The 14,263-nt window shown below is 51.9% G+C and overlaps 4 protein-coding genes across 4 annotated transcripts; all 4 read right to left on the bottom strand.

The window, feature by feature from the left end:
- Window positions 1-57: 57 nt before the first annotated feature.
- BGZ61DRAFT_374547 (fungal-specific transcription factor domain-containing protein) lies at window positions 58-2,484 on the bottom strand (the record flags this gene model as incomplete). Its single annotated transcript, XM_046242343.1, has 2 exons — window positions 58-673; window positions 722-2,484. The coding sequence occupies 2 exons, from the start codon at window positions 2,482-2,484 to the stop codon at window positions 58-60; spliced, it is 2,379 nt and encodes a 792-aa protein (XP_046093914.1).
- Window positions 2,485-3,359: 875 nt separating this feature from the next.
- On the bottom strand, window positions 3,360-4,211 carry BGZ61DRAFT_374503 (uncharacterized protein; the record flags this gene model as incomplete). Its single annotated transcript, XM_046242339.1, has 2 exons — window positions 3,360-3,929; window positions 3,984-4,211. 2 exons carry the CDS (start codon window positions 4,209-4,211, stop codon window positions 3,360-3,362), a joined length of 798 nt encoding a protein of 265 aa, XP_046093913.1.
- A 1,700-nt stretch (window positions 4,212-5,911) lies between these two features.
- BGZ61DRAFT_405889 (archaeal flagellin N-terminal-like domain-containing protein) lies at window positions 5,912-9,854 on the bottom strand. The gene is made up of 8 exons (XM_046243145.1): window positions 9,425-9,854; window positions 8,819-9,347; window positions 8,604-8,759; window positions 8,246-8,550; window positions 6,856-7,092; window positions 6,495-6,792; window positions 6,278-6,439; window positions 5,912-6,212 (listed from the first exon to the last, which is right to left on the bottom strand). The coding sequence occupies exons 1-8, from the start codon at window positions 9,455-9,457 to the stop codon at window positions 6,064-6,066; spliced, it is 1,869 nt and encodes a 622-aa protein (XP_046093912.1). The 5' UTR covers window positions 9,458-9,854; the 3' UTR covers window positions 5,912-6,063.
- A 1,131-nt stretch (window positions 9,855-10,985) lies between these two features.
- On the bottom strand, window positions 10,986-13,193 carry BGZ61DRAFT_524408 (hydrogenase maturation factor hoxX; the record flags this gene model as incomplete). The annotated part of the gene is made up of 1 exon (XM_046252643.1): window positions 10,986-13,193. The coding sequence occupies one exon, from the start codon at window positions 13,191-13,193 to the stop codon at window positions 10,986-10,988; it is 2,208 nt and encodes a 735-aa protein (XP_046093911.1).
- Between the last annotated feature and the right edge of the window lie 1,070 nt (window positions 13,194-14,263).

Here is a 14,263-nt window from a genome sequence, read left to right as displayed (position 1 = left end):
GAGGTGTAGGGTTTTTGTGGTTATTGCTATTTGAGTATTTTAATGTCCTTAAACACCTTATTTACCAGTCAGGCCAGTTGCAACCCAGGTCTCAAGCCAGCTTTCGTCAGAATTATCAACTTGATTGTTCTCCAGAAGACTCATAACATCTGAAAACAAAATCCGAGAAGAAATATCCGGGCTGGAAGTTGAATCCCACTGTCTGTTATTGCCAACGATCGGCTCTGCAGCGTGCTGGCGGATAGGTTCTAGCTGCTGTCCCAGGATGTCGCAGAGGGATCCATTGGGAAAGGGCTGGTTTGACAGAGTGCTAGACACTTGATTTTCCCTGGTCTGAGGCTCAAATGTGACGTCCAGCGACATGAAATCCATTTCCGAGCGATTATCCAACGGGTAGTCTTGGTCCATCGCGTCCCTGCCCCGGGGCTCGTGTCCTCGTGAGTCAGAACGTCCACCATCATCATATCGGTCCGCCATGCGCCGAGCTTGATGAACAAACTCGCTCGCCTTCGTGAAAGCGGCCTCTCCGGAAGTGATGTACTCCAGCCGACCAAAGAAGCCAACAATGACTTCCATTAAAGCAATATCATTGCGGGTCGATTCGTCTTCGGGGTTGGAAACTACGTGAACGAAAATGGTGGTGAGTGCCGTGAAGGGGTAATAGAACCCGAGCCTGCGACAAAACGGGTCAGTCGAACGAGTTCAAGTGAGGAAGGAAGACAATTGAGGTCCGAAGCAATGTCGGCCAGGGACTTGCCATGTAGGAGTCAAACTCTCCACGTCAAGGTGTTTGGTCAGCAGAGCCATAGATCTCGCCGCTCCGATGTTTCTCTTCATAGTGCTTTGAGCCGTGACAGGCTGAGCGTTTTCATTTTGGGTGAACAGCGGCGTAAATCGACGATAAATTGCGCACAAGACATAATGATAAGAACAATGCAAAACGAGAAGCTGAAACCGAGACGGCGCCTTGGAATCAGCAATTCGACCAGGGGGTCTTTCAGGTTGAATTTCGGTTGGTATTGCTTGCTTCCATTCCTCAAGTTCTGCTAGCAAGCGGTCGAAAGCAGTGGAAAGCTGAGCCGAAGATGAAGAGAGGGCGGTTGCCGAGTAGAGCCTACGCGAAACAGCGCCGCAGATTCGAGTAAGCTTGGTGAATGTTCGAAAGAAGTCAAATTCCTGACCCCGATCTGTAATTGCCGGGTGGGAAAGGTCATGGTAGGACATCTGCACGCCTTGGGGAAAGCCGACACTAATCTCGTCATCATTGATAGCCGAGGGTCTGCCACAGCGCAGGGCAATGGTCTTGTCGAGGCAATATATAACCCAGAACACGCGAGCCCTGTGGAACTTTTCCTCTTCGCTCAGATTCCATTTCTGGGACGGATGGTGATAGAGTCCAATGCTTTGAGCTAGTCGTGAGGCGATGGAGCATAGGGTAAATTCTAGTCGCTGGGGGCATGACAACCCCTGCGCGAAGATGGTCAGGACGGCAAAGGCCTGTACTGCCACGAGGTCTGTGGTGCCATGGAGGATCTCAGGTTCGTATGATAGAGCGACTCTGAAGTATTCCCACGATTCGCGGCCAGATTGTTGGAACGCCTCAGTCGTCTCGTTGGATAGTGCCGCTCGGCAGCCCGAAGCTAGAACCGCACTGAGGAGGGCTTTCCATGACGAGGACTTGCAGTTTGGATCGGTGCCGAAGGTCGCTAGCTGGGTTTCAAACTGCTGTCGGTCTAGTACGGGAAATATGGTCTGAACTGTTGAGAAGTAAGCGTCGACATATTTCTTGACGACTGCAGGCGATGTCGGCTGTAAGCCAGGAACTGCTCTACTCGCCGCACCGCACGGGACAGCCTGAGATATGCACTTTGGCTGCCTGAGCTGAGCAAGCATCGTATTCCGGATATCCTGGATGGTCTCGCAGAGCCCGTCGGAGTCTGGGATGTGTTTGCGTATCCAATCCAGTCCCAAGTCAGACACGATAGAAATACCAGATGACGGGCCAGTGTACTCGTCTCCATCCTCGGCTCGAATCCATAAGGCAGGATGGCCGCCTTGAGCATGCTCTCCATCGTCTGCATCCAGAATTCGGTCCAGGATAGGGGCTATATAATCATCGTCCGGGTTGTCCAGTGTTTGGACGACTATAGTTGTGTCGTACGTATGTGGACATGCTCGTGCCCCTGTGTTGACGGTATTACCGTGGTTAGAGGAATTGGTGCCACAAACAAGCTGCCCGTCATCGTTTTGGCCGTCGTCCTCACTGATTGATATTGGCGGTAACGGCACCGGGGGCATTATTGGAGGATGGTTGGTGTAATTAGTAAGTGAGGGTCGATGGCCGACGATGCCGCCGTGGGTACGGCGACGGATTCGCCTCTCGCCAGCATATGTACACTGGCTCGACCGCAGCCTGCAGTTATGGCATACCGGGCGCGTCTGGTCGCATCGGATCTTACGAGCGCGACAGTTTTTGCACGCCATTTTCAGCGATGCGGCATCGATGAGAGTGGGAAACGGCAGTTCGGTCGGCGTGAGCGGTAGAACCTGGAGGAACTGGCGGTGGGAAAATTACCCCACAAAATAGGTTTACTGGTCCGGTTCTATATACTTCTAGTATTTCTAAATCAGCTGTATCAACTTACCGCCTTCTACTTTACATAAAATACTTTTTTCAAATAAAACTATTTTTAATTTTCTAATACTTTAAAGATTCCATAGAAACTTTTTTTCTTTATATATATACAAGTCGCCCTCCGCCTGGCCCGACGCCTCTAGGTTGTAGAGGCGCCGTGGGGGGGCCCCTTCGGGGTTGCAGCGGCCAGGACTGGACCCCAATCTTCCTTTTGTGGCTCGGCAGGCTGTGCGGTAGCCCCCCGGTTACAGCTATTACTAAATATTATAATTCTATTTAATTTCAATATTTAATTTCCTTTTAACATTAAATTGCTATACGTGCAATTAATATCCTATCAGTATAATTTCCTGCAGCTAACTTTAGATTTCGTTTTATAAAATACTTTTGTATCTAGAGATAAAGAATTCAGAATACTCCAACTATATACACATAATATGGCGCAGCTTCAGACCGACCAGCCAAGACGCCTGTGTGACGACGTTCTGTATGCACTCCTTAGGGCAGGTTGATGAGTTGGCTGTTATTCTTGTCCCTTTCGGCTGTTAAATCAGGTTAGCTATTTATCAGCCTTCTGAGAAATAGTAACACGGCTTACAACTTTAAGTATCCTTTCGATATATTGTAAACTGAAGCTGCATTCTTTCAACTTGACCCGGCGTAAACTCATTCGTGCTATGTATGATTAACCTAGACTGAATTTTGTGGCAAATAGAAGTCTCACTCACCAGGTATCATCAGAATAATCCATGTAATTGTGAATAGGGTCTAGTCCAGGTGAATCGGGGCAGGAATCCCTTCCAATGGGACACCCCCCTGAACCACCGGACTGTGCAGGCGTATCGCTGACCTGGTCGTTGATGGACTCGCATAAGCGTCCGTGAAATGTGTGTAAGAGGCCAAGCCAGTGGCCAACTTCGTGAATAGCCACGTGTCCTCTGCGAGGCTGGTCAGTGCTGTCATCTCCCGTAGCGGGCATACCAGGCATGGTGTTTGCGTTGAGAATACAGCCGTCAGTCCAGAAATTGTCATAGTCAGGATTCGACGACGCAGGCGACGGGAGGTTGCACGATCCGCCCAGGCCTGGGATTAGGTCGCTGAAGAAATACACATTGAGCGAATCGTAGGGACCTCGTCGGTTCGCTCTGAAAAATGCGACGTACGCATCGTAGTCGTCTATTCCGCCGCCATCGCCGTAGAAGCCTGTGCCTATCGTGTCATCGACGATCCGGGATGTGTTGACGAGCTTGAAGTCAAAGCCATGTGGTAGAAAGGCGCTGCGGAGGGTGTGAAACTGTAGAACCTAAGTGAGCTGTTCCAAGACTGAGCTGGATAGCTGTGTACTGACCTGAGTATCCACCATCTCGTCGGTTATGAGGTCTTCGTTTGCATGAGTACTAGCGACATGAAAGAAAACATCGATAGGATGCGTCTCGGCTCTTTCTGCGACTGTACGTGCTTGGATGTTTTGTTCAAGGGGCACGTAGGTCGTGTTGGTCCCACAGTAACCGAGAACGAAAGACGGGCTCAGCGACGACGCAAAGAGCGTCACTTGAACTAGAGCGTTGAACTTCATAATGGCGTCGCCCTTGGTACCTAGATAAATTTTACCAGAATGACTAGTACTCGGCTTGAACGGGGTATTTATGCTTTTTGATTCGAGCAATGACTTGCTAGAGTCGTGTTGCTATCTATCCGACCTGCCCGATTCGGTGTGACCTCCTCGTATATTGTCTTGGCCTTCCCATTATTAACGTTGCACTCGCACAGTTGCCCATTCAGCACCCAATCACATAGTGCTGGCAAGATCCAATTGAGTGTTAAATGGCTGATCAGGACCCATTTCCAGTGGCTATCTTGCTAGCTCTTGCTATACTTGCTATCCTAGCGATAGCAAATGATTGTAAAATGTCTTTCGACCGTGTGGGTGTCTCCCTGTATCTCAGCCAAGGCGTCTTGGCAATCAAACTGAGCAACGTCATATGCTACTCTAGCTCGTATCGACTTTTCTAGGATCCTCGGGCAAACTCGTCAAGTTCTATGCGCTGTTTGTCCGACTGCAGGCCATAACATATCACAGCAATCGACCTTCAAGAATATAGAGAATTATCGGGATCGGCGTTGGCATCGGACTACAAACACTATGACCAGATTAGGGCAATTCTCCGATACACATTCCGACGTAACGCCCATCGGCCGCCATTTGAATCTGTTTTATTTTCGGCAACCAGGATAAAACAGCATGGTTTGGCGAACGAGCGGTAAAGTTTCCCTGGATAGGACAGGAATGAAATTTGCGTTGAGATATGTATGCAAAATAATACGCAATCCCCTGGCAACGACCAGAACCAATAGGTTACCTCCGCTGTATGCTGCTACAATGTGGATTGCATAGAAATACCAGACCTCCCGCTTTCGATGTTATGATATCTTATTTGAACTCATTGGATCTCATCATTGTCGGGATACAAAATGGAGTTCTTGGAACGGGCATCATGCAAACCATTCCGATTGAAAGGAGCTCTGTTGTTCGGGTTCCTATTGTTTCGAATTGCGAGATTCCGGTCTTCGGTCTTGAAGGGGCTCCATTGCAGCTAGCCTTATATTGGCCGCTCGTAATTTGTAGCCCGAGCAATATCCGAAGCAGAAATTGGCGGAAAGTCAGAAAGCAGTTCCAAATGATACCAACCTTTATCTCAATAATTGACCTCGATGGCTATCTCAAATCTGACGTCGCTACTGGTTCTCATGCCTTGTGATGTAACGCTCAAGATCTCAATCGTCTCTCGGTCTCGTGCAATGGTGAAGGGCAGTTAACAGTTGCGAAGTTGACCAGAGGGGCTGATTATCATGCGATGCCGGGTGGCTATCTTCGAGGCGAAGGCGTCATCGAAATTACTTCAAGTTCCACGTCCCATTAGCCACGATGGCCAACGTGGTCGGACGTTTTATTGAGAAGGACTTTCGACCAATCAAAGAGCCGGTATACGAGAAAGAGCTGTTCAACTCACTGTGGACAATACAGGGTGCGATCCTTATAAAGATCTCCCCAATCAAAAGGGCTTCGGAATAGACACGAAAGCCAGAGTTATCGTTTTAGTCGATTGAGCTGCTCTGTGATGTGCTTGCTGCTGCTGCCAGAATTCCCTCTCAGAGCTCTGCAAATTCGACAGTTTGTTTCTTACGGGATAGATAATTAACAGTGATCCGACGACCCTAGGGTAACAGTAATGCATCGGGGTTTAGGAGATGGCGAAAAAAAGAGATTTAGTAAACTGTAATTTGAAAGTGCTGAGACACGTCGATTCTTGAAGTAAATGTATAATTATCAACACGTGATGTCAACTACCACGAATGCAATCTATTATATATAGAGATGGGCAAGCTAAAAGACGCCATCGTATCTCCAACCCTCACAAAACTAATTATCATTCCGTAGACTTTGAATCAACTTCATGGCTAATCTCTGTTGTCTCCAAGGCGGACTTGTGTGCTGACGAGCGGTCGAGAAGAGGCTTCAGTCCGGGAAGGGCGACAACTGTAAGGGCGAGCGTAATCTCAACCATGCTAAGAGGGTCTAGGGCACAAGGCAATTAGCTAAAAGCTCTGCTCTAAAAACCTTTTTTGCCGGCTGAGAGGAACTTGACTTGCAAACGAGGTTTTCTTGTCCTGTGCCAATCTTGAGACACGCAAAGCGAACGACGGTGCTGAAGATGGTCAGAGTACCGAGGACGAAGGTGAGCGTGAGACCCTTGGATGGCTTAAGAACACCCTGGATCAACAAAATCGCCGGAAGGGCATATACTGGCAATCACACTTGTCAGCTCGAGCCTGGGGTCTCTACAGTAGCAGTTCTTACCAGCGAGATAGCAAGCCAAGTTCAGTGTAAAGTTGAGGATAAAGGGCTCCGGCGCGTAGAAGACGCTGCAGGCGCCGTCCTCCTGAGACCATTGGACCGAGACGTTCTTGCCGCAGAAGAATGTGTCGTCCCATAGAATGGCCGTGTATGACGCGCACACGAAGGCGGTGATGCCGTAGAGGACCCGTCGCATAGAGAGGCTGATGTCGGGGAGGAAGTAGCCCCAGTAGAATGCGAGCATGCTCAGCTTGGGGAACACCATGCCGACGTCGTAGAAGTAGTTGGACGTGAAGGAGATCTAGCAGAGTCAATAGTGCGTTCGGGCAAATGGCTGTAACGTCTCGCGGCGAGGATGTGTTACCTTGGACAGTCTTACAGACGGCGCCCACTCATCCAGGACGCCCATCTGGTAGGTCAAGGTGTCGCAGATGATGAGGCCGAGTGCATCGACGGCCGAGACGACGAGGAGCCAGTCGGACCAGTCGAGTTTCTGGCGCAGGCGGAAGAGGCGAGTGTAGACGCGCAGGGCGACGAAGACGTAGGCGACTGCGAGCAAAATCCATTCGGATATCTGGCTGTGGTGAGCGGCAGGAGCAGTCTCTCAGAGCGGGCAGCTTACCATGCAGTCATCGCCATCGATAAAGTACGCCATGGTGTTATCGCGTCTGGGGTTGAAAGCTGTCAAAGGCACGGTTTGCCAGCACGTTGGCTCTAAATGGTCCAAGGTTATATACAGCCGCAACGCCCGCAGATGCAAGAGGCGCTGAACCAACAAACCCGCGGACGTTACGTATCAATAAGGTCTTGATCAGCAACGAGCCAGGTGTAAGCAGGACCCCTGGCTGCATTCAGGCCAGTCTCTGAGTCCAGTACCCTGCACTGCGTGCGACGCGTTTTGACGTTGCTTTTTCTTTCGGAGTATGCCGGCATGGCTGGCTACAGCGTTGCAATGGCAATGCCACGATGCAAAGGAGGGTCAGCCTAAAGCAAATAGAACCTGGGCCTTGCATAAGCGTGTTTCCCAATGGAGGGCGTTGGGGTCGTGCAGGGGAGGCGGAGGTAACATTCGGATTCCGGAAGTTTTGACGAAATTTTCCACCGGCTTGTTGGTCCAGGGTTTGCTTCGAGTGCGCCCGTAGAACCGTATTAAATTCCGGTGACATCGAACTGTGCCACTGAGATGCGTCCATTGTCACCGGTTGTTGTGCAGCTATTGGTGGCACTCGTGGCATCTCCAGTTGCTGAATTGAATCATCTTATTTAGTGGGATGTTGCAGATACGATCAGCGGCCGAGTTCTGGTTCCTACGAACTGTGCTGCTCTGCTAATTCAGATGACTGGTGTGCGCTGGGATCTTTACGAGTTTCCAAACTAGACTACATAATGCAATCAAACCCAATTTCTTCTAAATCAAGTTTGGTCAAGGTGTCATTACCAAACTGGTCGTCTTTTACGGGAGTGTCTGCTCTTTAGTGCCAAAACCGATGGAGCCAATTCTTACATCCCTTCTTCCAATAACCCGACTGTTGTGACTCGTGAGTCAGTGAACAGCAACTGGCGTTATTTCACTGTTTTCACGAACTGTAACGCCATTTCTATTTTCCATCTACGAATCTTCTCTAGTGTAGCTGTGTATCCTGGCCCAACTTCCCCGGAAATGTGCAAATGGCACCGTTGGTCTCTAGTTGTCGGCTCCATCAAGGGCGTACTGCTGGCTCATCCCAGTATCAAGCCAAATCCTCGCGCCGCACAGACGTGATACTGAGGCGCTGCGTCTTGTAAATGGCATCTGCTCGCCGCATGTCATTTAGTTCCACCTCGCTGCCAGACTCCTCGACCGTCGTAGCCCTCGTGCCAGCAGCGTAGGCGTCCCGTCCGGACGACAATTTGATGTGGGTCGTCCCCGGGCCATAGGTATTGTACGTCCTGCTGCGAGACGTATTGGCCGATTGGCCGCGTTTCGAGGTGCTGGGTTCACCCCGGCGGAGGAGCGACTTGAGGGCGGGCAGACAGACGACAACAATGGCAGCTACCATTTCCACCATGGACAGTACATCTATCTCTGGTCAGCTTGCGAGTGTCGAACTTCCATGTGCTGCAGCAACATACAAACGTTGGTCCATGCGTGAATGGCTTGCATCGTGGCAAACCGAACGACGCTGGCGGCTAGCGTGATGATACCCAAAGAGAAAGTAGCTACGAGGCCGATCATGTACCTCCTGCTGATTCGAAGGCCACGCAGGAGATAGAAGGGAATGGAGAAGACTGCGCTCACAGGAGTGGTCAGCCAGTTAGCAAGTCAAGTCAACGCGCCGTCAACATACTCAACAGATCAGCCGTCATGTTCAATGCCCAGTCAATGCGTGTTATGTCCATCGAGGTAAAACTGCTACACGAGCCCTCGGGATCCCAGTTGACCGGTACATTGGATCCACACCAGAAGGTATCGACAAAGCAAGTCGCAATAGCGAAAAGTATCGTCACGCATGTCACGGCATGGAGAAACTGACGCAGCTTGGGCATCGTAGGAGGGATCAAGCGGTAGTAAAAGGCCAGCAGGGCCAGCTTGGGGAAGTAGATGCCCGTGTCGTAAAAGTAGTTGCCGGCAAAGGCAATCTTCATACTCGCGATTTCGTCTGCCACGGGCGTCGGTGGTGCATCGGGATCGTACTCGTCCATGCCGCCGAGTTTGTATGTCATGGTGTCGGTCGTCAACAGAGCTACCGCGTCGAGAACCGAGGCGACGAGCAGCCAGTCGCTGACGGTAAGCCGAGTTCGCTGAAGTACCAGCCGAAGGAACAGACGCAGTGATGTCAGAACGACGGCGAGAGCCAGAAGCGTGGCCTCGACGGGCTGAGAAATACTGCCGGGTCAGTCTCGGGACTGCATAGCTCATACTTGTTGAGTACTGCACAGAGCAAGTTACGTACTACGACGGCTGTCTTGTCGATTCCGCCTGCCATGGCGATGCAGGCAAATGGGTTTTGAAAAGAAGAACAGACGTTTGTCGTGGATTTACACTCCTAAAGAAGGCCGACCATGTTGATCCTTCCCACGCCGAGCAGCGGACGGGCAGTCAGAAGCAATATGTGATTGCATCAGGTACGGAATCATCGGGTGGCGTTTTTTCAGCTTCGCGAAACTTTCAAATTGCTTTGTGCAGTTGCTTCTGCATCGCCGTTGCAATGCACCTCCAACGGTGGGCTCGCAACCGATGCTGTTGGTTGCAGGCTGCAGCATCAGCAGCAAGGGTGTGTGCAGGGAGGTGTCGGGGGTTCTCGGCTCACAGGTGGTCTGATGGTAAGGATGCTGCATGATGAGAGACATTTTCCATACGAGTGTCTTGCAATGAGATTGCGTCTCTTCAGGACGTGTGTGAACTTTGAAGGCTAGAAACGCAGCTCTTAGATAATAATCTAGATGTCAGCAAGGGTGGTTCCATGAGAAGTGGAACAGTACCTAAAGAGTAAACGCTTTTTTTCTTTTCGCACCTCTCTCTTATTACACCAGCCAGAACTGTTCTCGGCATTGCGCCGTTGGCATGCTGTGGCACATCGCAGCATACGGTAATCCTGGATCTTGTGACACGCGCACCTCACGGCGTCTCATCCAATTAAAAGATCGGATAAACGGACCGCAACAGTAGTTAGAACTGTGGTTTATTCCGTGGGATTAAGTTTTCAGAGAAGCTTGATTAAGTTATAGATTGGCCGTAATGCGTTTGGCTCGGGCCGCACTTCCGAAATACGGAGGACGTCGATCATTCTGAACACAGGCATCCCGTCTGAGCCGAAGGCTAAATGATCCCCAGCAAGCTCTGGAACAAATGCTATCATGACCGGCGCGTGAAGTACACATATGGAAGATACACAGAGTTGGCTTGAGGATTCAGAGATCCGTGCGGACAGGGCTGTGAAAGAAAATAGAAATAAATGGCCCAAGGTCTGTTGCGGTCTAGGGTAAATAATAAATGCTAGACTTATTCCGACCTCGGCGGATTAATGAAAGCTGCACGAAGCCAATTTAAAACTCCCGGGGTTCTCAATTCAAATATTGTGTGGTGCTCGAAACTGGCCTGTTTATGCTCTACTTTGCCCTTGATTCAGCCTTGCTCCTGCCCATGCTCAAATACTTCCCAATCGACTAGTTCTGAGACCATCTCTCGTATTGTTACCTCATCCCTGCAGCTTTGTTATCTCTCTCCTCGCCATCGTCTCGCTTGGATAACGTTAAGCGAGCACCTTTGATGAACTACTTCTCCAGCGACATTGCCTTTTACATCGACCTTGCACTGTTTGCCTACTCCCTCGCATTGGTATGATATAGAGTAATACCTCAAGGGAAGAAGAGGACACCAACTTCTTCCAATGAATGCCTCGCAACATCAAAACGTTCAATATAATAAATACATAGATAGCAATACACAATTGCAAGACAATCTAGCCTCATGCCACTTGATTGTTCTTCAACCACCTACAACGCCCAGTAGTCTTACACCACCTCGTTATTCCGCTCATCAGCCTTTTCATATGAATAATAGCAAGAAAATACCGGTCCCAAGCTCCGCCTCGTTCCGACCTCTATGTGAGGCAACATGGTCAAGTCCTGGTCACAACAGTCCATTGGGCCTCTGCTGCTGGCAGGACTCGGGGGCGTACTCGGCTGTTCTTGCTCCATCTCCAGTAACCTCGACTGGACCATCCTTTCCAAGGCCTGTTTCTCAAAGTTGGCCGCGTCATCAAACAAATCACTCTCCTCCTCGTCTTCTTCTTCCCCCCGACGCCGATGCGACGCAAACCGCAACGGCGTCCGCACAGGCTTGATCTTGCGCACAAAGTCCCGTCTTCTCGAGTCGTACCTCTCTGACCTGGCGCTCCACAAGTCCTTTGCCATCTCTCCAAGCTCATGGGCCCGGGCCGCTGCCAGTCCGGAAAGGCTCACGTCGACTCCGGCTTTCCACTTGCCCGGCACGTATTGGAAGTCGGCCCTGGGGATCATGGCCCTGATGTGGTTACGAATCCTGGTGTCAAGTAGCTGCCCCGACCCAGGCAGCACATGGTCGACTAATCCCATGTCTCTCGCGCGAAAAGGGGATATAGGAACCATGTCTCGCAACAGGCGCCTCGCACCCCTGTCGCCGCATCTTCCGGTATAAGACAAAGAGTGATATTCAGACCCGTGCAGGCCGAGAGCTCGATACGCGGGATTGAGCACCGTCTCGGAGCCCACAATGACGGTGTCGCATGCCGCCGCCAGAGCCACGCCTCCGGCGGCACAGTTGCCTCGTAGCGCAGCGACAGTAGCGATACTGCGACGCGGAAAGTCGTCAAGTAGCATGTGCACCACGTCGTCGATGCGATTGATGTTGCGCCACGTCTCAGCAGCAGAGTCACGGCTCGACTCGATGACGTTGAGGGCGATGCCGTTGCTAAAGTACGAGTCGCCGCCCATGAGCACGACGGCACTCAGACGCCTCTCGACGACGTGCGTCGACGCAACAAACTCAAGAGCTTCTATCAGTCGCGAGCATTGCTCGGTGCTCATGGCGCCGTTGTAGAAGTCAAAGTAGACATAGGCGACGCGCCGAGCGTTAGGATACGACGCAAAGTCGACCCAGATCTCCTGGTGCGTCGAGTGCGCTGCCTTGGACCAGTCGACTGTCGGGCGTGGCGAGAGCATCCTCTCCAACGCGCCATACTGTACGAGGCCGAGCTCACACAAGCCTTGTGCTGCAGGCACCTTGGGCCAGAGCATGGCATCGGCCTTGCGCTTCACTCGGCGAACGTGGGTGATCCAGATGCCCAAGCCGTCGCAAGTGGCGATGCAGACAGCACCGTCCCTACACGCAATGATGCTGCCCGGCTCGTCCTCCACGCCTTTCAGCAGGTCTGGCCGCTCCTCGATTGTGCCACCGTAGATATACAGGCTCGGGCCACCAAACACCCGCGAGAGACAGCCCGGTTGCGAGTCGGCAGAGCGAACCCTCCGTGAGATGTCACTGGCCGTGTCTAAGCGCACATCAAAGTCGCGGTGGGCGGCTTTGAGAAGAGGCCGACGATGGGTTGCGCCGCCGAGGAAGGGGAGCTGCTTTGTCACCGACGAGAGACGATACGCCATGTCTGGCACAAGATGGGACAGGGAGTAGGTGGCGCCATGGTATGTATGCCGATGAGCTGCCGTCGCGATGCGGACAAGAGCCGCCAGGGTGGCAGTGATGGCGGCCCTGGTGATGGATCCACGATAGAGCGTCGACTTGGTGACGCCCGGCGCGTCAATGTCGATTTGAAACTGCTCGAATGCCCAGATTGGGCCGGCATCCAGCTCTGCAACGGCCTGCAATACCGTGACACCCCAATGGGAGCGGCCTTCCCGGCTCCAAGTGCGTGTCTGGAGAAGCTGACTGGACTCGGGGACCGCACCGTCGTCGCCCATGAGGACCCAGTCGATGGCACTGGGACCGGCATCTCCGGGCGGCCCAGGATGGACAATCAGGGTGAGGTAGGCTGTGTGTATCTCCGGAGGAATGCGGGACGTCAGAAAGGGACAGATGATGAGGTCCGGCTGGGCAAGGGCTGCGGCCTCAATCATGGCCTTGTCTGAGAGGGCATATTCAATAGTGACTGAATGCGTCTGACACAGGGCAAGGAACAGCCGCTGAGAGAGCGAGTTGTGTGCTGTGCACAGAAAGAGGATCTTCATGGTGGTGGAATCTGAGAGGGAAGCGTCATGGGCTGGCGTGGCCCCTTCACGGGTTGTGCTGAAGCTCGCAGTGATATAATAGGTATGATACCGTGAATCAGACGTCTGTCCGGCAATTACACACGGACTGGGTATTTGCATTGACCCATGCTCATTTAGTCTTGAACATTGCAATCGATTGCTTTTGGCGGTCGGTTATCCAGCCATTGACAAGTTGACGCCCGTTTTGATGCCCGGTCGAGGTCAAAGCGGTCAAATCTCTTGATCGTTGGGACAATGTTGACGCCACTGTGGACATTTTCACTGCAGCCTCGGCCCTAATGGATTTTTTCTCCGTTTCCTTTTGGCGTGACAGGGGAAATCTCCAACGCGCTACGCAAAGGTGTGCAACGCTCGAGGCTTGAAAAGACGGCTATTCAGCTGCAGCTGCCGCCGCCACGCAGTCCGCTAACCAACTACCAGCAGCCAGCGTCATTCGGCATCATCCAGGCATCACTCGACAATCGATAGTCGCAGCTTGCGTGCTTTGTAACATCCGTGCCCCTGACCATAGTGACGTTGATCTCCGCTGCCAATTCGGGTGGCGGCAAGCCTCAACTACCGAGTCTCAGCCCTAGTCGCTTGATAAGCGAGCTGAGTCTGGTAGGCCGTTGAGCGTAGTAGAATGACAAACACAGGTACGCCCATCGCGGTCAACGTGTCAGGAGTGCCATGGCGATGCCGCCTTAAACTACATCACCCTCGCGTCAGGATGCAGAATCAGCAAGGCGTCACACATGCAACAACATCTTTGGACAGCCTAGCTCTGGAGCACATGTGAAAACAACTCAATCTCCCCAATTTCTAGACTCTGCGTAACCGGACCCCACCGGTGCAATGACAATCGCATGACAGGTCTGCTCGAGCTAATCGGAAATTTTCTGCTGTTAATTGACCCGCGTCTACGGCCTGTAGGGCTGCGATGGCAAGGCTACAACAGATGCAACAGCCACATTAAGGAGCGCCCACCTACCCCAAGTCATCTTGTTCAGAAAAGCGCCGTCTTCTCTTCACAGACGGCTCCTTCGTCC

This window comes from Ilyonectria robusta (assembly GCF_021365365.1).
Source record: "Ilyonectria robusta strain PMI_751 chromosome Unknown BGZ61scaffold_73, whole genome shotgun sequence".
Classification (NCBI taxonomy): domain Eukaryota; kingdom Fungi; phylum Ascomycota; class Sordariomycetes; order Hypocreales; family Nectriaceae; genus Ilyonectria; species Ilyonectria robusta.
This window is presented reverse-complemented; position numbering and strand designations above follow the sequence as displayed.

What these genes read in the sequence shown, in the direction of transcription:
- BGZ61DRAFT_405889 (XM_046243145.1), bottom strand. Translation starts at nt 9,457, where the DNA reads ATGGCAGGCGGAATCGACAAGACAGCCGTCGTA. An exon ending in TCGACAAGACAGCCGTCGTA is followed by an intron (nt 9,348 to 9,424) that starts GTACGTAACTTG and finishes AGTATTTCTCAG; the next exon opens with CCCGTCGAGGCCACGCTTCT. An exon ending in CGTCTGTAAGACTGTCCAAG is followed by an intron (nt 6,793 to 6,855) that starts GTAACACATCCT and finishes TGACTCTGCTAG; the next exon opens with ATCTCCTTCACGTCCAACTA.